The 23,852-nt window shown below is 41.9% G+C and overlaps 1 protein-coding gene across 12 annotated transcripts in view; it reads right to left on the reverse strand.

Annotated features, from left to right (window-relative positions):
• Nucleotides 1–23,852, reverse strand: part of sick (sickie) — a 328,412-nt gene that overhangs the window by 13,704 nt on the left and 290,856 nt on the right. Inside the window, exons 1-2 of one of the 12 annotated variants that reach the window (XM_018002839.2) lie at nucleotides 18,151–18,582; nucleotides 3,222–4,788 (exon numbers count right to left, since the gene is read on the reverse strand). The exons of the other annotated variants lie outside the window; for them this stretch is intronic. Coding sequence (XP_017858328.1) covers nucleotides 3,222–4,601 — 1,380 coding nt within the window. The 5' untranslated portion in view covers nucleotides 4,602–4,788; nucleotides 18,151–18,582. Of the gene's footprint in view, nucleotides 1–3,221; nucleotides 4,789–18,150; nucleotides 18,583–23,852 lie in introns of those variants that run through there. 12 annotated transcript variants of the gene reach the window in all.

Below are 23,852 nucleotides of genomic sequence, written 5' to 3' on the forward strand. Positions count from 1 at the left end.
CTATACAATCTAAACATCTAATTATTTTTTTGTTTTTATCTGAGATAACCTTAATGGGCTTGAGCTTTAATCTCAAAAAAAAAAAAAAAAGAATAAATAAATAAATAAATTTAAAAAAATAAATAAAAATAATAAAATACAATAAATAATTAAATAACATTAAAATAAATGTTTTAAAAATGTTAATTCTATATCATTTTACATTCTTCCTATTTCTTTTGAAGGTAAAAAATTAATTAATTCATTTATTTTTATTTATTTTGTATTTTGCGAAACGATTTGAGAAACTGAATTTAGATGTATAACACGAATATGTTTAAAATTATTTCCTACGTTAAATTTAATTTTTTACCAACTTGTCTTTTGGGTCATTAATACCATAAAATATATATTATCAAGATTGTATATAATATATTATATTAATAAAAATTATTACAAAAATACATATATGTTTATTCCCAAACATTTTAGACATGCGCAGATGAATCTCCCATCATCGTGCTCTTTGTTTGTCATATATTTACATCACTCGACATTCGACATTCGACATTCTTATACCTATTTCTCCTGCACGCGCTATCACCTAAGGGCCATCTACATTTAAGTGAGATATTTAATAAATTGATGGCGCAAATGGTGCCTATGAGTAATATGAATGATTAACCCATTGTGACCCATCAATCGATCAATCAAAATCGCATAAATCAGCTGTAGGATTCAACTTTGATGTTGGCAGACGGCAGGCTGCTAATAATTGCCAAATATGTTAATTTCCTTCTATCAATTAGCAGCAATCAACGCGTGACCTTCAACTTGAGCCAATTGAACTGCTGAACTGATCTGATCTCTGCCCGGGCGTGTGTGTGGCACAGTGCAGCTCAAACTGTGGCTGCAGTCAGGCTGCTCTGGACGTGATGGCTTCACACGACCGCCGGCAATCTGGCCAGGCTATCAAGCTACCAATTTCACTTTTCATTTAAGCCAAAGCCGAAGACTCGGCTCGTCTCGCCTCGTCTCGAGTTACCAGCTAAATTGGCAGCTGTTGAGCCTCGTCGAGCGCCGCTCATAAATAAACATGAAAATCTCTACAAAAAACTGGCTAAGCCTAAAAAAACAGCATTAAAACGCGCCAAATCAAATGCAGCAAAATCTAAAGTAGGTATATAAAATATATATAGATATCTATATATATTATTGGCAACTTTATTTGCTTTGAAAGTTGACATTGATTGGACCCGCAATTGGCGATAGACATTGATATTGTTGCTGTTGTTGTTGTACTTTGAGCACAATTATAATCGGTAAAATGGGGTATATAATCGATAATGATCGTTGCGACTGTAGCTCAACATTATATAAAAACCCAATTCATTTTCAGCTACTGCAATACTATATAAATAAGTTATAAAAAAGCTGACAAAGGAAAGAAAAGGATTGAAATTTGTACTATTTGCTTCTATTTTACTACTATTTTCTTCGAACCTTAATTAATAAAAATTTTTCATATGTCAATTCATGAATAACCATTGAAGAGGGAGCGGCAGCTGTGAGGGCTTTACTGTCCATTATGCTCAGTGGAGCAATAAAAGGATAGGACATTGCTATCAGAGGATGGGTCAATCAACTGACGAAATGCACTTTGTTATTCAACTCTTTAGAATCAGCTTTGATTTAAAAAAAAATATCTGCTGCCACTCTGGGCTAAGCTCAAATATCCCATGTGTTGCGCAGCGTGTTAGAAAGAGACAGCAAGCGAGACTGGGGCAGCTGCTGCTGATTTCAGCTTGGACAACATATCAATTGCGTGTTCTGCGAATCAGGTCAACAGATTTGGACATGGCCAACAGATGTTAGTTGCTGCCAGAGCCAGAGCAAGAGCCAGAGCCAGAGCCAGAGCCAGAGCCAGAGCCAGAGCCAGAGCCAGAGCCAGAGCGGATGCAGGATTAAAATCAGCAGAGCCCAGTGCTGGCCAAACTGTTCGTCTGCCAGGGAAATGGCCAGCGTCTTGGCTCATTTATTTAATATGCTGAAGTGCGCTCTCGTCGCGCCCAAAGGCAGGCAGCACGAAGCGCGCGGCGTGAGTGGGGCTCATGCAACTTTTATTAAATCAATCAGTGGGCAACGCGTCTAACGGCAACTGACAAGACAGCTGGACGGACGTGTGGACAGTGGACAGTGGACAGCCGGACAAGTGGACGTTGGCCACTCGCATTGCTTTACCTTATGCGCCACTGCCTGCATTCGTAATGCCAAAGCCGGACGAGCTATGCCTGCTGCATTTCGCAAAAGAAGGAACAAGGAACAGGCCACATGGCCAAACTGTTGGCCAAGTTGATGCCAACTGCGTTTCTCTTCGCCAGCCAGCCAGCCAGCTAGCTGCAGCAGTATCCACAGCCAATGCATAGCTGGCATTGTTCGAATGGAACAAATAACTTTGACAATCGGGTTTGAGAGCCAACGCATCTTGCAAGCTAATGCAATGAACTCAATGAGACATTTCATGCACTCACAAGTGGCAAAAGGTTCCTCATGGATTTCGAAAGCGAATGAGTGATAGAATAGAAAATATTTGTGTCTGTATCAATTGTATCAATGGAATGATTGAATAAGTCAGTAAATCGCTAGAGATGCGAATTCCCCCTGAAGCTGCATTTCAAAAGCTGAAATACTTCATATAAAATATGAGACAAATATATATACATAAAAGCAAATGTGACTACAAACAGGTATATTTTTACTAGTATAGAAATTGAGTGTTTCACCTAGTACTTTTAATAATGTCAAGAAATTTCTAGCAGCCCTATCGATGCATCATATTATTTTATCTTCGATGATTATCGATCGATAACAGTTTTACTACGAGCAATAAATACACTTCCTTTAAATTAAGCGATAATAATTAATCGATGACAGTTATAGTTCATTGTTATAGTCAAACTCTATGTGAGTAATGCCTGTACCTCTTCAGACTTAAAAATTATATATACTTTTGAATGCAGCTATGAATGAAAAAGGGTAAGTTATCAATTAAAGTATTTACTAGAGAAAAGTATTTGTATTTGTATGCCAGGCATAATAGAAATATCAAGTCGATAAATCTGAAAGAGAGTACGACCGATAAGCAACTCAATATCATACTATCGATAACAGTCGGCGTCAGTGTCTGCATATCTTTTCGTATACTCTTATCAACCATTGCAATGATCGATAGTTTTATTCACCTGATCGTTCAGCTGCGGGGATGTGGGCAACGTCAGAGACGCGCCCATGGGCGGGCAGGACTGCCGCTTAAAGTCCCGCCGTATGGCCAGCTCGTACCAGGGTATCAGCGGCCGGCTGCGCAGCGTCGTCTGGCAGCCGATCTTGAAGTCCAGCGGATCCATGTACTCGGGAGCCATGCGGTTCAGATCGCTGACAGCCGCATCGGCGGAGGCGTAGATGTTGCCCGCCGACTTGTGGCTGCCCGGATGCGCGGGCCAGCCGGAGTTGATGTCGTGGGTGTCCATGCTGCGGTGCAGGCCAGCCGCCAAGCTCTTCACGCGCATGTGGCCGAGCGTGTGGTAGCGGCGGTCCACGGCGCTGGGCAGCATGGGCATGGCCGTGGGCACCACCAGCAGCTCGTCCTGGTCGATGGTGGCCAGGCTCTGGCTGGTGTAGGAGCGCTCCAGCAGGTGGTCGGTGCTGCTGCTGCGCTGCGTCACGATGGGCAGCTCGTACAGGTTCAGTCGCTTCGTGGTGGGCGGCCGCGTGGGCGTGGCGTAGATCTTTGGCTTGGCATAGAGGCTCTCGCGGCGCACGGGCGCAGGCGGCGGTAGTCCCGTGGGCGAGCCACAGCTGGACGCCTCAGTCAGCGACAGCGTCATGGGCCTCAGCCGAGCGCTGCCCGCAGAGCTCACAGAGTTGTGGCGCAGCGCGGCTCGCTGCTGCTGCTGCTGGCGGCTGTCCCGCTCCTGCATGTCGAAGCTGATCTTGGGCAGCGGCGAGTAGCAGACGCGCTCCGAGCTGTCGTAAGAGCTGCGCAGCCCACTGTCCAGCCGGCGCTTGGGGCTAGCCGGCGCCGTGTAGAGGAAGATGTGCTCCTCCTCGCCTGCCGTGTTGTAGTCGGGCGTCTTGGGCGTGGCGCTGCTCTGCAGCGAGTCGAGCGAGAAGCGCGAGTTCTTCTTCACGCTCTGGTAGTCGCAGGGCATGGAGCCGCCGCCCGAGGAGCTCGAGGCATCCGAGAGAGGCCGGAAACCCGCTGCAGTTGTTGCTGCTGCTGCCGCCGCTGCTGCTGCAGTTGCTGTTGCTGTGGCACTCGCATAGATCGGCTCCAGGTCTCCGATGATGGGCGTGCGCACAGGCTTGGCCCTCGCGTAGATCTCCTCCGCCCCGTTGCCGCTCAGCGAGGAGCTGCGACTGTAGTTGCTCCTCAGCGAGACGGTGCGCTTGCGCTCCAGCTGCAGCTCGTGCGGCTGAGCAGCGGCCGCCGCCTCGGTGGCCTCTGCGGCGCGTATGGAGCGGGAGCGGCTGAGCCCGCGGGCCCGTATCGTGGCGTAGCCATCGTAGAGGGGCGTCGAGAGCGGCGAGGTCGGTGGGCGGTTGCTGGCACTAGCCGCGGACATTGTGGGGCTCAGCTCTCGATTGGACTTTGGGCTTGTTCGAGTTGGCACTGATTTTCGTTTTCATTGGATTTTCATGTTTGTCTTCGATTTAGTTTTTCACTCGGGGCACATTGATTAATCGAAGCTCACTTTATTTCTGTTCAGTTCGTTTCATATGTGTTTGTACTGCGCCTGGGGGGTCTCATTGCTGGGGGTCGATAGAAGAGACTAAGGCTGCATCAATCATGCTTAATCGATGCCACGCATCGAAGCTGCGTGCATTGAACCTGCTTCAGCTGCCACGCCCACATAATGGGCTAAGTGCAGCTCAGCTCTGAAGTCGGCTAAATACTCTTATTTTTCTCGGTTCAGTTTTACGGCTTAAGCTTTTCATTAACGCCCAATTAGCATCCATTTCACATGACTGAATGCCAGCGGCTTTTGATTGACGGGCAGATAAAAAACATACATACATATATATGTATGTATGTGTGTATGTACTTGAACAATGGAGCGTATCTAATAGATTCGAGGAGTTGTCAGGTTTTGAATGGCATGCTGAAAGCATTTCGAGCCAACACACGAAAAGGGCCAAAAGCGCGTGCTAAGAGCGTCTCAAGGCAAAGTGAGTGTCAATTGTTTAACGAGGAAATAAACTAAGGCAATGAACTATTGAGCAAGGGATTTAGGCAAGAGTTGGGAGTAGGCCTCACGCTAGGTATTGCCAAAGCTCAGGTTTTACTACGTCTTAAGTTTACTCTTTATGGCCTGTTTGACATGAACGAGTTAACAAATGAACCTTTAGATGTGAAACTGAGTTCTTTTGAAACAAAACTGTAAGAATGTGTTAAGAGTCAACCAAATAAGTTGTACTCAAGGCAATTAAATAAAAGACATATACAAGTCTCTCTCTATGAAAAGAGAAATATCTATGGTTGTAAGTAATTTCGTTTAATACGTACAGCTGATCTTATTGAATATATATTTAATCTATATTCTATTAAAAATCAGATGAACAAAAAGACAAATCTTTCTCTAATTGAAGGACATCAAAGAAAAACTATCAAGAGATATAAATATGTAGAAGTAAATCTAAATATTCGTCTCAATTTAACAACAACAAAAGTAAATTAAGCCCAATTTCCAGTGCAACATATAGCAATCCTTTGAAAATAATTGAATTCATTTGGATTATTTAAGATAAAGGCAAATTTAACTGAAGGTACAAACTTATCTCAGATAAATAGAAACATATCTGTAGATCGCTCATATAAGATCTACCTTTATATATAAAATAAATAATTTAAAATCGAAATGTAATTCAGCCCACCCCACAGATCAAGATCGTATATTAAATCTATATTGCAAGAGAAAACTGTCTTTGGCTCGTGTTTCTCCTGTTCATATCGCATCTCTCAACTCGAGTTTAATAACTGTCTTTGAATTATGAACCACTGCAGTTAACGATGTCTGAGTAGTTCTTTTTTAATAACTCCATCAATGTAGAACAATTACAGCATTGGCAAAGCTGAAGTATTTAACAGCAGCAACAATTAAAATTGCTTTTTATTAAAGAGAGGCAGATAGAGGCGAATGCTGCAGGAAAGGGAAAGAGAGAGAGGGAGATACAGAGCAAGAGCGAGAGAGCGAGAGCGCGCTGTGTGAAGAACATGCAATGAACTGCAATCAAAACAATTACAGCCAATTCACGCAGTGCTAAAAAACAACAGCAACAACAGGAGCTGGCTGGAGAGAAAAGCAATAGAAAGAGACACACAGACAATAGACTTGAGCTTATGTTGATGACATTAGAACATTGTTATTTATTGCAATTGCCATTATTGTTGTGGTTGTTGCTGCTGTTGATGTTGATGTTGATGTTGATGTTGCTGTTGTTATTGCTGCTGCTGCTATTGCACAACGACAACAACATGACTCGAGCCATGTCTGTCAGCAGAGTCCGCAAGTTGCGAAAGAGCCAGAACTAGAAACCGAAGCGAAGCGAACTCGAACCCCACTGAACTGAAGCTCCCTTTCAAGTGTCAACGACTGCAGTCAAACTAACAAACCAATTGACAACAGCATGACCAGCAGCAGCAGCAGCAGCAGCAACAACAGCAGCAACAACAACAAGTGGTGGGCATGTGGCATGGAATTGCGGTGCAGCCGCAGCAAAGCAGCCGCCACATGGCATCCACATTCACACAGAGACAGCGGCCGACAGAGTCGTACTTATAGATACATTTTAAGTGCCTGTTCTGCCAGTCCAAGTGTCAAATGGTTGATAAAAAAAATTGAAAAAAAAAAGAACTGAAACTCATAAAGTTGGCAGCTGAAAAGCAAACGATATGCGGGCTGCACTCGAGCAGAACCAGGAAGCGATTAAACCACGAGCTAGGCTCAAGGCAAAGAAAAAGCGGACGGTGCTTTATAGAGCGGCCTTGATAGCTGTTGGAGAAATCCAAGTTATATGAAAGTTAAAAAATAAATAAAACTAATATTTTATTATACTCATTCGTAGTGGGAATAGAGTATATAGGGTTGGTGCAATATGCACCTTGAAGCAAATTCTTCATTCAGTACCTCTAAAGGAAGACAAAGTGCTGAGAGGCCGAAGACTTGGCATTTAGAATATATAATCATGCTGATAATGTTATATGACACTTGGAATATACTATAGGCTTTTCTCAGGCTTAGCCTAGAATTCGCTTTAAGTGGTTTTTGGTTATTGATGTTAGCGAATCCGAAAATCTGAATATCAAAATTTATTTAGTCGTTTGTAAGCGAGCAACGTGCAGCTAGTTCGTATTATTTCCTTGCGAGTGTGGAATAGAAACTGGAATATGTTCAATTGAGCTGTTTATTGTTATGAACTTGTTCGGTGATCAGCAAAATATGTAGTTCAATTGCACAAAAACACATGAAGTTAATCAATCGTTCATGTACATTTCATTTGATTCAATATCTCATGTGCTATATGATCTATAGCCGTTCAGTAAATCATACCTAATACGACTCTTTTACGAACGAGTGAATAGTTCATGAATTACTAGACTGGATAAACTAGCAAATAATATGAACAATAGAGCTTGTAAATTACAAAGAAATTATTGATGCATCAAAAAGAGTTTCAACAGGGTTGGGTACAATTTGTGGCTCACAGTTTGACATGCACTTTGGCGCATTAAGTGACAGCTGCAACAATAGATTGAGCTATGGCCATTTGGGCAGCTACTAAAATTGATGGCAAAGCAAAGAAAACAAAGCAGAAAGAAAGAGATACATAGATGGTGTGAATCGCATAGAGGGGCGCAGTGCATGCCAAACTGCGACGTGGCTAAAACTGCGCAAATGGATCAAATTAATTCTGAGCTGTCAATAGTCAAACCAACTCAAGGCCTGCCAAAATCGAAGGCGAATCTGGCATTTCGAGCTGAGTTTATTCGACGGCTGCGAAGTCACGTAGGCGTCTAATTGTTTTGCATTTTGCATTTCGAATATTTTCGGGCAGGGTTCATTGTTTATTGTTTTATTGTGTAATGTGCATTGGCATTTAATAGCTGCTCCATTGGCATGTCTGTCTGTCTATTGTCTGGCCTGGTAAATGTCAGCTCAAAGGCAAGCGAAATAAATGCAATTTCCTGCGCAGCTTCCCAATCGACAAAACTTTCGCTAACGAGTTACAGTTTGACAGCCACTGGCCTAGGGGGCAGGGCCCGGCAGTGCTACGGCTTATCGCCGACGTCTGTCTCTAGGTTTCTCTGTGGGCCGCAGCAAAAAGAGTCTCTAGTCTAGACGTGGCTGCTTATCAGCTGCGCCAAATCTCACAAGGAAATTGCCACAAGATGGAAAAAAACTGAGGAAAATGGGAAATTAATAGCAAAAAATGTTGAAAAACAGAAACAAAATCAACCAACGCATAAAATGACAGCCAAATGTATTCAGGAAATGAAATGAATTATGAGTCGCGACACGATTAAAGCGCTCGCCACTTCAGACCTGAGCTCCGCAGACAACATGTGGCTCTGGCCGAGAAACTATAGTGCTTAAGTAAACCCCGAGCTATTTGCTGCGGCTCTTAAGCCCCTCGGCCTGTCAAAGTGTTGACAAAACTCTGACGAAAACAACATCACAAATTGATGGCAAAACAAAGTGAAATTCCAAATATTCAATGTCAAAACTGGTTGAGAATTAAAGCACAGCAAATGCGCAAAAATAATCAAAGCGAGGCTGTCAACTGCATTGCCAAGTAGCTTCATGTCAGATCCGCCAGGGAGGGCGTCGCGCGGGGCATCGCCAGCGGCATTACGAGGGAATTACGCAGGGGCTTTTGTGTCTCTAACAGCTAGCCCCACTCAAGGCTGTGTCGCACTGCTTCAAGTTTCGATTCACAAAGTATGCAGCCAGAACATGATGAATTTGTTTTTATTGTATTTAAAAAACAAAACAAATCAAAAATGTATACAGCAAATGTTTTTTACGCAATCTCTTGTCAAGCAGATTCGCAAATATTTTAGGAGGTATGGGCATAGTTTGGATTTAAATTAGTATTAGCATCTGGTAAATTCAACCTTCTAAATTGTCGAGTATTTTGATAAGAATATAATATTCTATAATTATTTTTGTAGATTAAGCAGAGTTGGTGATTAATCTTAGTTATTTCTATTTATTATCATTTAGTTTTAATATGTAAAGTTAAAATCGTTTCTACTTTAAAGTTAGGTTTCAAAATCATTTTTGGAGTATTTCGACTGAATTTCACACAATTTTACTCAAGTTAATAATAAAAATCTTGTAAATTAATTAATCAGATTATCCAACGTGTTATTAAAAGTTCTTCCCCATATAAGTGAATCCCTCTCTAATTTTCCTATAGTTAGCTGTTTGGGGAAATGCTTCGTCTGCTTTATATGAGCTCTATTAGACGAACAGTCAAGATCTGAGATTCAAGATTGGATGCCCAACCCTATCTCTGACTAATTATTAATAACTATTGTTACTTTAATGCATCAGCTCTGTCTTATGTCTTTTGAGAAAATCTATGTTCTGAGTCAATGAGTTGTGTGTCTAAGAATAATTTTGGCTTGCTCCAATGAAGTCATTGGAATCAACATTCGACAGCTAAGAAATAATTCTAGACAGGAACAGAAAAAATCACTTGTGAATGCCACAAGCAGTCGAGTGTTTGTTTGTTTCGTTCTTTTAGTCATTGGAGTCGTCTTGAAGACAATTTAATTGGGTCGAGTTGTTGTTTCGATTTGAATGCGTAAGTTTTTTGCTGCTGCTGCTGCTGCTGAAGAAGGCGCACTCAGAGCTAATGTTAATATAATTGTTGGCGAGGTGTGTGCCAAGATCTCATATAAATGTAACGCACACACACACATTCGTATATTTGTATAAATTTCCAAAGAAAAACACATTAGATGACATCATGTTAAAATAATAATAAATATTTCATGCACGTCATCAAATAAATATAAACTCGTAAAATCTAAATAACAATGTTTTAATATGTATTTATAGATGAAACTTGGGATTGTTTCGTGCTTATCAGCGAGCCTCGATCGTCACAGAATGGTGCATGAAAAAATGTATACATGCATGTATGTATATACATATATATTAATATTTATGTATTATGCAAAAATTCAATAAAAAGTGAAGCCAAAAGGGCGCGACTGCGACCCAAAAACTATCGAGTTTATTTTTTATTTTTTTGTGGAACTGCATTAATTAGACACGAAACCTGCTGTGAGGCGCTGTTAAGCCGCTCTAACTGTAGTATTTCTCTGAATTCAGCGGGTGGATGCTTTGGCAACAAAGTCAACTCAACCAGTTTCTTAATAAAATCCAAATTGAGATCGAGATCGAGTGCGAGACGAAGGCTGGGGCTGATGCTGATGCTGATGCTGGGCACTTCCTTGAGTGGAAGACGAGTCGAAGTGCTGCTTGACAGCCACTGAGAATTGTAAACAATTGAGTCTAATTTGGGCTTAGAGCTTGCCGCAGCAGCATTAGCTGTGTAACGACGGTGCCAAGTGAATGCAGCTACATCTGTGCGTCACATAAAGCAGCCTTAATGCATTTAATTAAAAGGCCCCGCCCCTGTCCCAGCCCCAGGCCAGCTCTGTGTGGCAGTTGCAATTGAATTGCGCTCTAAATGCATCTTAAAGATTGCCAACCGGGCAGCTGGGCAATAAAAAATACGCTGCTGCAACATTATATGAGGCCGCAGTTGAGTGAGTGAGTGAGCGCTGGCACTTGATACACAACAGAAAACAACGGAGAACAACAAAAACTATTGCACAACACAAATTAAATGAGGTCTTTTTACTGCAAAGATATCAAGTGCTTAATGTCAGCTTCTAGTTTTTACAAATTTCGCACGGATACAGGTGGGTTTCGATGTAGAAATGAGAGACGTGTCTACGTCTGGACAACGTAATATAAATGTTTCTGTTGTTAGATATGAAGTAGCAGAAATGTTTTGTGGTATCGTAATATGCTAATCCCCAATGTGTCAGACACGTGTAGATCTTCAGCTTATCTCAAAGCACTTTGGCCTTGATCACTCAAATCCCATTTAAGCCCAGTAAGCTGCTTAAAGATAATAAAACACTATCGAAAACCAAAATTCTTTACAGCTTATGGAAAATACCCAAATATTATCTATCTTTATCAAACATTTTTCATATTTTTATCGTAAAGTAGAATTCAAAGAATGGAATTAATAGTTTTACAAATAATAAAAAATAATAATAAAAACTTCAATTAGTTTTCACACTTCTTTCTGCATTTTGTATGTACAAAACTTTGTTCTATTTAGTTGACTGAATTTCTTGCACGGTTCTTGATCATCCATCAAACAGACAATCGATATTCGACTTTATATGCACGCTCTACTTTACCATCAAACTTCATTTCAGAAACAAGTCGGTTTTTGATTTACTCGAAAGAAAAATGCATTGGAAATCGCAGCACAGATATCGAGATATCAGCACATCTATCTGTCTGGGTGTCTGTCTGTGTGTGTCGGACAGAGTGTTAATCGTGTAGAAAGCATCTATCGGGCTTTAAATAAACATGTGAAAAGCGACTTTGCTTTCGTTTTGCGGCGAACATAAATTTGCATACACCAAGCGGTGGCCTGGCCCCGGCTTGGGTTCGATTTGGCTTGGGTCACACATATGTAAAGCAAATGGGCTAGAAATCTAATCGAAAAAGAGCCCAATCGAATTGTAATGAATCGCATCGCAGCGAATCAGAGCGGTCTGCACACAAATCACGTCAAGAAACAATTTATCAAGCTCGACTGTCCACTGAATGCTTAAGATAATGAACGCAGTTGATGAACCCTTGGCCCAGCTGGGCACATGTGATGCATCAAGAGGGGACAGTCCTTGAGGAGAGACTGAACTAATTGCAACTGCATACACCCAAATACATAAGTATATATATATATATTTATATTTGGACTCATCAAAGACTGCTCATGCACTTGACGGACAACAATCACAATTATTACTACATGTCTGTCTCTGAATTTGTATCTTAATTTGTATATTCTATGCAACTGCAGGCTGACTCGTCGGCTGCGCTCTCAACGTGCTGTCAGGCACCAATCACTCGAATCTTGCGCATGTTGCATGCAACATTGCCTCAGCGCAGCCTGTCACCCCCGCTAGGTCTCCAGTGCTTTGTTGATTATGCTGATGAGTTTTTGGGTCGTCTCCAGCCATGGGTCGCTCCCCCATATCAGCAGCCCCCCATCTCGTAACGTGGGCAATAATAATAATGAAAAACTTTTTCTCTTCTCTTTCTCTTTCTACTTTTTTTGTTGTTGCTTTTTTTGTTTTTATTTTGGGTAAGTGCTTAAGCCCGGCGTGGGGCTAGGTGTAGGGTTAGGGGGTCGCTCGTTCGCTGTTTATGTTTCTTTAACATGCGCCTTGCATTGGACACTGGGCTTTAATAGCAAACAATGACGGAAACAACAAGTAAAATAACAGCTGGTGTTGGCATTGTCTAATGTTTAACAACACTGGCTCCACTTAGTGTTGCAAGTCTTAACGAGCACATGGTGCGATGAGAGCTTGAAGAAATAGTAAAACCCCAAAGGGAAGCGGAATGAGCTCAACAGGAAAATGGAATGAGAATCAGTTAAGCAATGGAGATTTGTATGTAAACAGATACTTCAGATACCTGCCCGATTAACCAACACAGTGTTGGGTAAATGCTGAAAGAGGCAAAATATGCAGGCATAAAAGTATTTGGAGAGCTAAACTTAAGTTGAACTAAATGAAAGAGTATGAAGAATATGAATAAGTAAACTAAATGAAAGAGAGAAAGATTTCTGGAAATAAGCAAAAAACGACTAGAAAGTGTTCCATTAGTATTTCCCTTAAGAGTCTATTCAAGACCAAAAATAATCTAAGAAGACTTTTATATTATGCATTCATTATCTTACTACGTATAAAATGGAGGATAGCCGAGCTTAAAGATAAAACTCTTGCAATGCTCCCATATATATTGTTTTTGTGCCGATGTGTGTCGTAAATTTCTGTAAATTAATCAACGTCGGGCTGGCGAGCAGCCGAACGAATCTAGAATCTCGAGCAGATAATATGGCATAATGATAATTAAATTTTCGAGGCGCAACCGAGGCAGCGTTTGTCTTCCATGGAAACTGAGACACTAAATGGAAGGCACGTAGATAAGAGACGAGGCCTGTTTGTCCGCCTGACGTTTCCCAGAACTAGCGGGGAAAACGAAAAGGGAGCTCGAGAAAAGTCATTAGAATGCAAGAGGGAAACTGAAGAACTGTGGAGCTGGGGAGCTGAGGAGGGGCGCCTGCAGATGCTGGAATGAAGGGCTAGCAGCTGCGCTTTCAAGTGCAACCAGTTGGCGTAATTGTCGCAGCTCAGTCAAAATATTTGCTGCAGCTGATTTGCGGCAAGGGGCACGTCTGCAATCAGCTGCGTCAATTTCTTAAACGTCGAGCCTGGCCCATTTTTCCTTTTTTCGTTTTGTTTAAAGGTGCGACAGCGCACATTCTATAAAGGTGAAGTGAGGAGAGTCGCTGATAATGGCTGTTTATTGAGTGGCAAAGCGAGCAGACGTCGCGGCAGCAGCTGCAGCGGCAACATGTTGCAAGCTGAAGCGCGTGGCTGAGCAGGCAGCCCATTAGTCAAACTGCAACCCTGCGCAGGTAAAGCCAACCTTGAGACGTTTGTCGAGCTAATTAGTGTAATGCAACATCAGGAGGCATGCACACACACACACACACTGCGGCTCAGACACGAACGGGTTGCAAGTTTAATGTAATTATCATATCAGCTCTCGAGTGCATGCCACTCATGCCTCAGCCCGGGAATTATGCACATTATCATATTGCTGGAGGACCTGTTGTGACAGCTGTTATTTAGTTTCGCTAAAGGACTTCAATTGGGAAAGTTGCAAAAGAGTATTTAGAGCAAAAGGTAATCTAGTTATAGAGAGTGAATGAAACCTTTCCTTTCGTATATTCCCTATAAATATCTTTCCTTCTTCAGAATCTTCAGAAATGTATATATGGAGAGGGAATGAAACAGGTCCCTCCTTTTTCAGCATCCTCAGTATATAGTATTTAGAGAGAGGGAAAATTGCGCAAGAAGTATAATAAAACAATCTAGTTATAGAGTGTGAATGAAACCTTTGCTTTCTTCTAGACCTCTCTCTCTATCCTCTAGCATCCTCATTGATGTGTATAGAGAAAGGGAAAAATTGTACAACAATTATTTATATATTCAAATTTCATCTAGAGCAAGAAATCTTTTCCGTCTCCTAGCCTCTCTTATACTCCTCGAGCATCCTCAGCATCAATGAAAAACTGCCGAGACCCTTGCTCGCGTGACTCTTGTACTCCTCCCTCTATATACTTAGAATAATAGTAAATTTATCGGCTTTTTCCCCCTTTCCTCCATCATTAGCTGCTCCATTATGTTTTCTTCTTTCTTTAACCCTAGTATTTTGCCTTGTTAATTAACATTTCATTCCATTTCATTTGATTCACTTCCTTTAGCAGACCGAGAAGAATATTGAAATATTGTTTGGCCTCTCGGCTGTCGCCGGGTTTACCTCAATTAAACACGACTCGAAGAGGCTGCTGCACAGTTTTCCCAGCCTCAACCCAGTGCCAATCAGGTAAGAGCTCCTCAGTCGATTCAACTTAGATTTGTCGCTGGGCTTTCGGGTCATTAGCCTACGTCCGGGGCGGAGTCGAGACGGGCTCGATACGATTTGGGACACAAAGCAATCGAGCCCCAGTGTAAAATTTGCCTATTAATTAAGTCTGCCGCCGCTTGGGCATTTCCACAGCGAAATGTGAGCGCAGGGTGCTCGCTGTTGGCTCTGGCCAAATATTTACATGTAATCTATGCAAACACACGCAGCAATGCCAAATACATGCGCTAAGCAAAGAACTCGCCCAGACAGTTGGGCTCCACTATTGAGGGGGCTTCAGCATGGGAGAGCAGGGGATAGTAGTTGACATGCAATCGAGATGCTTTCATTTCCCCCTCTATTTATATTCGCCTCTCTCCCTCTTTTTTTTCTCTCTTACTCTGCTCTTGAGTACTGCCTCATGGCAAATAAAATGTTGTAAACGACAGTCGAGCAAAGTCAATCAGTGGAAAATGTTTGGAAAAAAACTGAGAAAACACGACTGCAACTAAATCGACGCAGGTTGAATACCCTAACAACTTCATTTATTGAATTCCTTAGTAAGCTTACCCTGGTGACTAGATCTGTGAAGATCTAGTGAATATTTAAATGCTTTGACCATCTAAACAGGATTTCAAATCAAGCAAATATATAAGTTATAAGTTATAATTATTTATTATTTAATAATTATTTTCTATAATATTTTGTATAAAGCTTATATACCTAAATATCTAGAAAAATTATTATGTTTTTTTTTATCAATTATAAATTTCTATCTACTTTTATCTTGGAGAGCTATAACCTATATATCTATATCTTTTTTCGACTAATCTGCGCACTGAAAGTCTCATAAGCCTAAACAGTCTATAATGTTGCAAGTACTTCGATTGCAGGGTACTCCATTTGCAGTGCCAGAGGAGCGGCACTTTAAGCGCAATTGATTTAAATGTCTGTATTTTGGGCCATAAGGAAGTTGGCTCTGCAATTTGCAAAAGGCCTTTTGTCAGCGATGCATTCGAGGAAATTGGCCGTCAAGTCTTTTGGACAGCCAGTTCAAAGCGAAAACTCATTGAAAATGGCCAAACTTCAAAAGCGAATTTTCTTTCGCTGGCGCAGCGACAACTTCGATTAGCTGCGCTCACACATTTCAAATTTCCATGAGGTGAAAAGCTGCGAAAGCAAAATCAATCTTCATCACGGCGCAGCGCAAAATGAGCGGGGAAAAATTAAAAATAAAAAGAAAATTAATTGCAATTTTTTCAATTAAAATACTTGAGCAAACGGTCTCCGCCTCTCTGCGCACATCCCACTCGAATTTCTCACTTCAAATATTATTTATAATCCAAAAACTGTTTGGAGGCTCATAAATCTTTGCAGCTTCCCTCTGGCCCCTCCGCATGCCTGGCCGTCGCCGAGGCGCCTAACTCTAATAAGAATTTATCACAAAAGCAGCTTCCTTATATGCTGAGCCACAGGATGTGAGGGTAGCTTAGGGTAGAGCAGGAGAGGGTGTGGGTAGACTGGGTACGGTACGGTACGGTAGGGTAGCATAGGGTAGGGTAGCCCTAAATTGACACTGAGGACTTTCAGTTTTCACTTAATTGATCTGCCACTGAGGCTGAGGCTGAGGCTGACGCTGAGGGTGAGAGATGGTAGATGAAAGCGAGCTGCTTCCGCGGAGGGTGACATTCAGGCAACACCTCCATTCAGGCACAGGAACTCTCTCTCACACACTCACACACAGCTGTCGGTGTGGGCACACATGTGCGCAGCCTGTGAGGGTGCTGGGCAATCTGTTTCGGTTTCAGTTTGTGTTGCTGTCGAATTTTTTATTTTTCCTGTACAGTCAGACCTAATTTGATTATTTCCTTTTATTTGATTCGCTTGCTGCTCTCCGTGATATATTGGCCTGTCAGGCAGAGTTTGAGCCATTAGCGAATAAACCAGAAACAAATGTCAAGCCAAAAAAATGCAGTTAATCGAGGAGCATCGACGCAGAGCCAAATATGAACTTTGCGAATGCTGTCTATAGAGCAGGTAGCATCCATTGAGCACACACAGACCCCGAACCTCAAGAAGACAATGGCACAGCGCAGGCAATTCCTTGCAGTTGAGGTGTGCACACATCTAGAGAGAAGTCAGCTCTACTATAGAGCAGGTTCGAGGCTGCCATTGAGTGGACTGATACGGTCGTAAAGATACGGCTTTGTGGCTTGGTTAGACGCAGAGCGTTATAGCTCCGAGTTGGTCAGCCCAGAAAACAAAACACTTAAAAGACACCATATAAAAAAGGTAAACAGATACGATCTTAACTACTTGGAGGTTTTGAGAATTATGTAATAATTTTATATCAATATTATGTTTGTCCCACAGGGCTAAACAACTTCTTTATAACATTGGATTATATGTATACATATATAACGATATTGTTTTGCTCATTCTAGGCCTATATAAAATATTATATTCATGTATGTAGCTCCCCTGTCTGGAGTCTACCTCCTGCCAGCTGTAGTTTTCTTTTTCAATAAGTTCATTGCATTTAACGTTTCTTTGTCATCTTATAAACATCTCTCATTAAGGCAGCCCCCCTTTTTAAGGGCGACGCCTCTGACTTATTGCACCCTTTTTTGGCAACAATTTGCGCTGCTCATTTCGACATGCTCCATTAAACAATTTGCCATTGTTGCACTTTTTCATACATATATTGTTGTCTGACCCCCTCTGCGACTCGACAGCCCTCCACCTCTGCCTGTTCGGCTTGATGGAAAACAATAACTGCGTTTCATTATGACAGCCGCATCGCTTTTCCCCTGCGCCGATTTCAGAGCTGATGTTGCAGATTTCTACCCCGTCCCCTGGCTCATATGCAATACGTGATTGTGCAAGTCGTGTGTAACTTTAGTCGAGTCACTGCCGATATATCGTATGGCCCAGCAATGGGTACCGCACTGGGGTCGTTTATTGGTTCACTTAGTTGTTAATGCACTTTATTTGTATTTTGCTCCACTGTGCGTCGCACAGCTTCCGCATCGCCAATGTTGCGGCAACATGTTTGTTTATTTGCCTTTGATTTTATCTTATTTATCTGAGGCTTTTTCGTGGCTAATTTAAACAGTTGCTGGCAACTTTGTCGTTATCTTTCTGTGTCACATACGAGGCAGATAATTTATTTTTTGTGTTTAATTTGGGGCGGGCTTCGCTGTTGGCTGAACTGACCAGCCGAACTTTACACCCAAAAGAACGTTTGCTGGGCGACCGGTTTGGCATTAAATATTTACACAAAAACACGTTTACAGCCAGAGGGCTTTGATTTATTTATAGATTTAAGCTGCGCAAACACAGCAACAACAATAGGAAAATATGCTCAATGAACCTTTCTTCACAAATCACAATCGCGGCAACACTTCGACCACGCACTCCGCCAATCAGTTGAGTAAATAAACAACGCCAGGCACGATCACGCACGTAGTCGTGTATACTCTCACGTTTAGCGCGGCGAGCTAAGATACTCTGCGGCAGATACGAGCGAACGATCGACTCGAGCTCGAGCTCGAAATCGAAATCAAAATCGAATAAAATGCGACGCGCACGTCCAACCCACTGAGCAGTTGACGCAGTACTAACAACATGTTGAGCCAGATCAGTGGTGAGAACCAAACGGTAATGCGAAACGGTTCAAGCGAGAGAGCGTGAGAGAGAGAGAGAGAGTGCTTACGATCAACGGCAAGTGAAGTGTGTTGGCAACATGTTGCTAGACTCTGCTGCTGTTGCTGCTGCTGTTACTGCTGCTGCTGCTGCTGGTATTGCGTGCGTGCCGACGACCGCCGCATCAAACGCGGAACTGAATGTGACGCACGAATCGAAGCGAAATCCTTTGGCAGGCAACCAACAGCAGCTGCAGGCGGCCAAACGGCGGCGGCGACGTCGGCGTCTGCGTCAGCGTTGGCGGCTTGACGGCGGCGACGGCGACAAAACAAATAACAGCATCCACAACGGAACAAACAGCGGTTTAGGGAGGGGGAAGTCGGGCAATTGAGACAAACTGTGCGGGGTCATATGGCATCAAGGATACGCTATAAATATTGCGTCTCTAGGATATTTATAGAAGCGACGTATATAACAGTAATATGAGACTTCTATGCGACATATGTGAAGGATGTGCCAGATACGATTGAAAATAAGGAATTTAATGGATGCATTTAAGGCGTTATTTGTCTGTAATAGGTAGGTCGATCGTAATATAATCGGTGTTTTGAGTTAAGTTATGATGTGCTAATTGTTAATTGCAGACCTAAATGATTATAATATTCATCCATCATACATTTAATAAATGGCTAATATATCGATTTCATATATCATAAATATAATAAAATATTATAACAGGCATATATGTATATCATAGCAAGCCCATCCATCACTTCTATCACAAGTTCGATGTCACATACGCATTATAATATCTATCATCTATCATGTATATTATGTATGAATATCACGTCTCATTATTTCATATCATATCTAACAGATTCGTTCCTTTTCCCGTTTAAATCACAATACTAGATTTTTCGTCTAGTGCCACAGCTTTCGAGTTCTCAAATTTCACAATAAAAGCACCCGAAAATATATCCTATTGCCCTACAGGGCATCACAAAGGATGCATAGCCGATTGGGTCGACGGGTCGATTGTTGCCACAGGAGCTCAGCTCTGCCGCAGACTGGCGCCAATGTGGCGACGTCGTCTGCCCCAACTATTCATTGAGAGAGCGTAAAAAAAAATACAGACGCAGCTTCCTGTGTGGAAAGGACGAAACAGGATGGCGGCGATGAAGTTGCGCAGTAAAGTAACAAAAAATTGCAAATTTGTGTTTTGCAGTTAGTCAAAGGGGCACCAGCAGCAGAGGGGAGGGCAAAGCCAGAGCAGAGAGCGGGCAGAGCAGGCAAGCGTCGCGACGCTGCAGCATGTCCTGCCACTTTATGTCCTGGCGTCATTTATTTTTAGCGCGAGACGCTGCGGCGCCAAAGTCAGCGACAATTCCCCCTCCCCCTGGCTCCCCCTGGATCCAGCCAGCCACATGGGTGAGGAGACGGGGGGCAGGAGGCGGGCATCAGAGCATCAACATAATAAAGTTGTAAAAAGTTTTGGGGGTTTGTTTAACGAGTCGCGGGAAGGAAGAGTGAGCGATTGAGTGGGGCAACTAAAAAATGATTGATTATCTCAAATTGAGACGCAGTTGGCCAATGGCCTGACCTGGCTGACGGCGATGGGGCGGGGCGGGGCCCATGGTCTGGCTAACCAACTTGGCCTCGACATTTGCCAAGGCAAAAAAAAAGAAGAGATTTCTCTTGGTATTTCTATTTGGCAAACGATTTGCTTTGACTTATGGAACTGTTTTTGCCGAGTCAGGCGAAAGGCGAGGATTGGATGAGAATGGGGGGTGGTGGCAAAAGGACCCACAGCCAGTTGGGGTAAGCTTTAGCAGTCATTGACTGGCATAAGTTGAGCGTTTGAGTCCACTTATTGGCATACATATAAACGATATGGGTTATTAGCAACTGGCAGCATATCAATTGATTCCCTGATGCGGCAACGGCTTTCAGGAATTACGAATTCAGATGGAGGATCAAGAGCTTCCTCCGCCTATTTGTGCAAAAATGTTTACTTAAAGCCACTTGCTGAGATTGTAGATAAATAAGAATTGCGTTTGTTATAATAGATATTGCTACACGAGGGTAACACTAAGAGTTCGTGGAATGGGAAACTGGAATTATAAAGTCATTTAAGAGATTATTTATTAGGGCTCTGAATGTGGACAAAGACGAATGCAACATTTGATCTTAAAGCCTCAGCAAGTTGACTTATCCTGAGATATATTTTAACATATTTGATCTTTGCTTATCTTTTTTATGTGTATGACCTACATATGTGTGGAATAGAAAAGACATTATTAAGAAACAAGCTTTAGTTTACTCATGGCTTTTCTTCTTAACACTCATATTTTGATTTTTGAAATATAACTCATATACATTATAAGGAAGTGCTTTTACACATCACCTAGTAAATATTATTCTATGAATAAATTGATTCAATTATTTTCTATGCCCTTATATCTGCACCTATTTAACAAATTACAAGAGAACAGCGAGCCTACTTAATGTAAGCCCCACTGGCTCAGGTGCCTCGCAAGTGCCTCGAATAAATTTAAATTTAAATTCAAGAACTTTACCTTTAGGCAAGACCAATTCTCAAGCTGCCCATTTCAAGCTACACTCTGTGGATAGTCATAGGAGTACTTACCTAAAAAGAGAGAAAAGAGCAGCAGAATGGGTTTCATTAGTAAGACAATAGACAATAGTTGAACTAATTGATGATTTATAGCACACACAGTCCACACAGGCAGAGGCAGACGCACGTTCGCCCAGCCACTTCCCATTCGCCATTCACAGCAGCTCAGCCCATTTAAGAGACCATTATATCATTATTTGTATAGTTGAGCTACGCAAACGACATAAACAAATGGAATAGAATATCTCGTACTGAAATTCCTCTGTGTGCTCGGCACATGGCTCATGGCTCTCTGTGAAGCCAGAATCGGAGATTGGAGATTCGTCTAGCCCAACCCTTTTCATATTTTCAGTCGTTAAGTGTCAGCAAATATTGACAGGCGAATTGTCTTTAATCCCAAATCAATTAAAATCAACTACCATAAGTCGACATCCTCCGTCTCTTTCCCTCACTGTCTTTCGCTGTCTTTTGTTTCCCTGTTTGCGAATCGTTTGCCCAAAGACTCGGCGCGTGAGCTTCGATCCACAAAGAGTGACGAGTCTTTGTCTTATCGCTCGCCGAGGCGTGTGTAGAAGTTTACCGAGGGGAGAAGAGAGGGGAGGGGCCATGGGGGAGGGGACTTCTATCAACGGTCACTCGGGTCAATTCGGAGTGCGTGATAAATGGGCGCGTTGCGTGGCTCGAGACACAATTCAGTTGGATTTAGTGAAGTGCCTTGGTTTGTGGTGTGTCTAATATATACACCCATACACACACACACACACACACGTTTATATAATATTTATGGCTCGCGATAAGATTGTGCAATTGAGGTTTCGGTCGCTCTGTTAAAAGTTGATGTAGGTTGGGAGTTTCGTAACCTCTTGGCTTTGCTTTTATTTCTAGCTATTTTGGCAAGAGTGCATCAGAAGCTGCCATAAAGCTTAGCCTGATAACAGACAGAACGACAGTGCTGTAGACGAAGTGGAAGGGTGCGTAAAAGTTTATGGAATTATCTTTGAGCTGGGGGCGTAAGCCCAGGGATTGGCGAGAATTAAATGAAATGCAACTGGAGCATAAATTAAACTATCTTCAGCAAGTTGAGGATTGAATACACGTATGTACATACTATGATATATGTATGTACGTATGTATAATAAATAATGAGTTCATTTACATACATGCATGTATATCTGTATATAAATAAATTTATTTATATTCGACTATGTTTGAAATATGTGATGAATTACTTTGTTTATTTTTTGCCCTTTATTATTTGATTTATGTAAACGCGTAGATTAGAAAGCTTTATGTGCAAAATATTTGACATAAAGTGATAAATAAAATATTGTAAATAGAGATTTATATCTTTGGATGGCCAAAAACATTTCCATGCTATACATCAGATATATTTTGTAATAAATCTAAGCTATCTGCTTTAGAATACATCATACATAAAAGAAGTTTAAGGAATCACAGCGTTTTGAGATTGTTTCAGTAGAATAATAATAAATTTAATACTCAGTTAATTTTATGGATACCCTTTTAATTTTAATTAACACACAACTATACACATAATAATGGCTAAATTTATTGTTAATATTAATATTTATTTCAGTTTTTTTTTTTGTTGGCCAACTGTACTATACCCCAACATTTTAAGTTTTACTCCAAAAAAAAAAAACAAATAATTCTTTCTTTATAGTAAACAGAATTAAATGAATAAAGAAAACACATTCAGTTACCCCTCGCATGATCAGGCCTGAATATCCGTCATATACAGGGAATACAATTTTTCGAGCTTTTCTCCCCTTTATCCCACTGCGACTCCCCTGTTGGGGCTTCCGTCACTCACACGCAGGCATTTATCTAATGCGTCTATAACTCTTTAAGCTGCATCTGACGCCAGAGGAGCCCACAAAAAACTGACAAAGCAGCTGGGCGCTCGTAAGGGCTGTAGCTGTTAGGGGCGGGGGATGCGAGGCGCCCTATTGTGTGCGAGGGGGGAAGACAAGGGGGCGGCACCAACTATTGTGACCGCAAAGTGAAATTGCAAAGATGTCTGTCAATAAAAAAAAGAAGCCAATAGCAAATAATATGCTGCACAAACGCTGAATGCGAAAGGCAGGCAGACAGACGGAGAGGAGGGCGGACGAGGGGCGGAATGGAACTATGAATATGTGGCAGACGATTGGCATTTGTGACGTTTATTACTCATAGCAGAAATTAATTAAGCGCCAGCACAATTGAGCCACAGACTCGACTCGACTCGACTCGACAGCGAGGCTGCGTGGCTATCATTGGGCAATTAAAAAAGCTTCTCTTTTTCCATGCTGCCTCCCTCCTGCCCTTGCAGGCGTGAGGCATGGGCGTGGCAGTTGTGATTGCATTAAAAACAATCAGTATTTGATGCTGACTTTTCAAGTCTGGTCGGAGAATCATCGTCTTGGCAAAAGTTGCAATTGTGCAACACTTGAAGTTTTCCAAGCAGCAATTGGCCAAGTTAACAAAGTTGGCCAGAAGTTTGAGCAGCTGCCAAAGCCATTGGAGGGCTTAATTAAATGGATTCGAAAGAGCGTTCGCTTGCATTTCAACCTACATAGCAGAATTTTATGTCAATTTTATGTTTCAGCTCAAGTTTCCTGCACTTTTCAGTTTATGGCCATAAAAATATTCACGGGCTAAGCAAACAAGTTTAAAGCGATTAGCGCGAAGAGAAGCAAAGCTCGTGAAAAGTTTTTTCATTGCGAGTATAAACTGAGGCGATGAAAGCTGAAACAATAAACATTCATTCATTTCAATTTATTTTACTTTGT

The sequence above is a fragment of the Drosophila arizonae genome, chromosome 3 (assembly GCF_054131065.1).
Source record: "Drosophila arizonae isolate 15081-1271.41 chromosome 3, UAZ_ARI_1.0, whole genome shotgun sequence".
Lineage (NCBI taxonomy): Eukaryota > Metazoa > Arthropoda > Insecta > Diptera > Drosophilidae > Drosophila > Drosophila arizonae.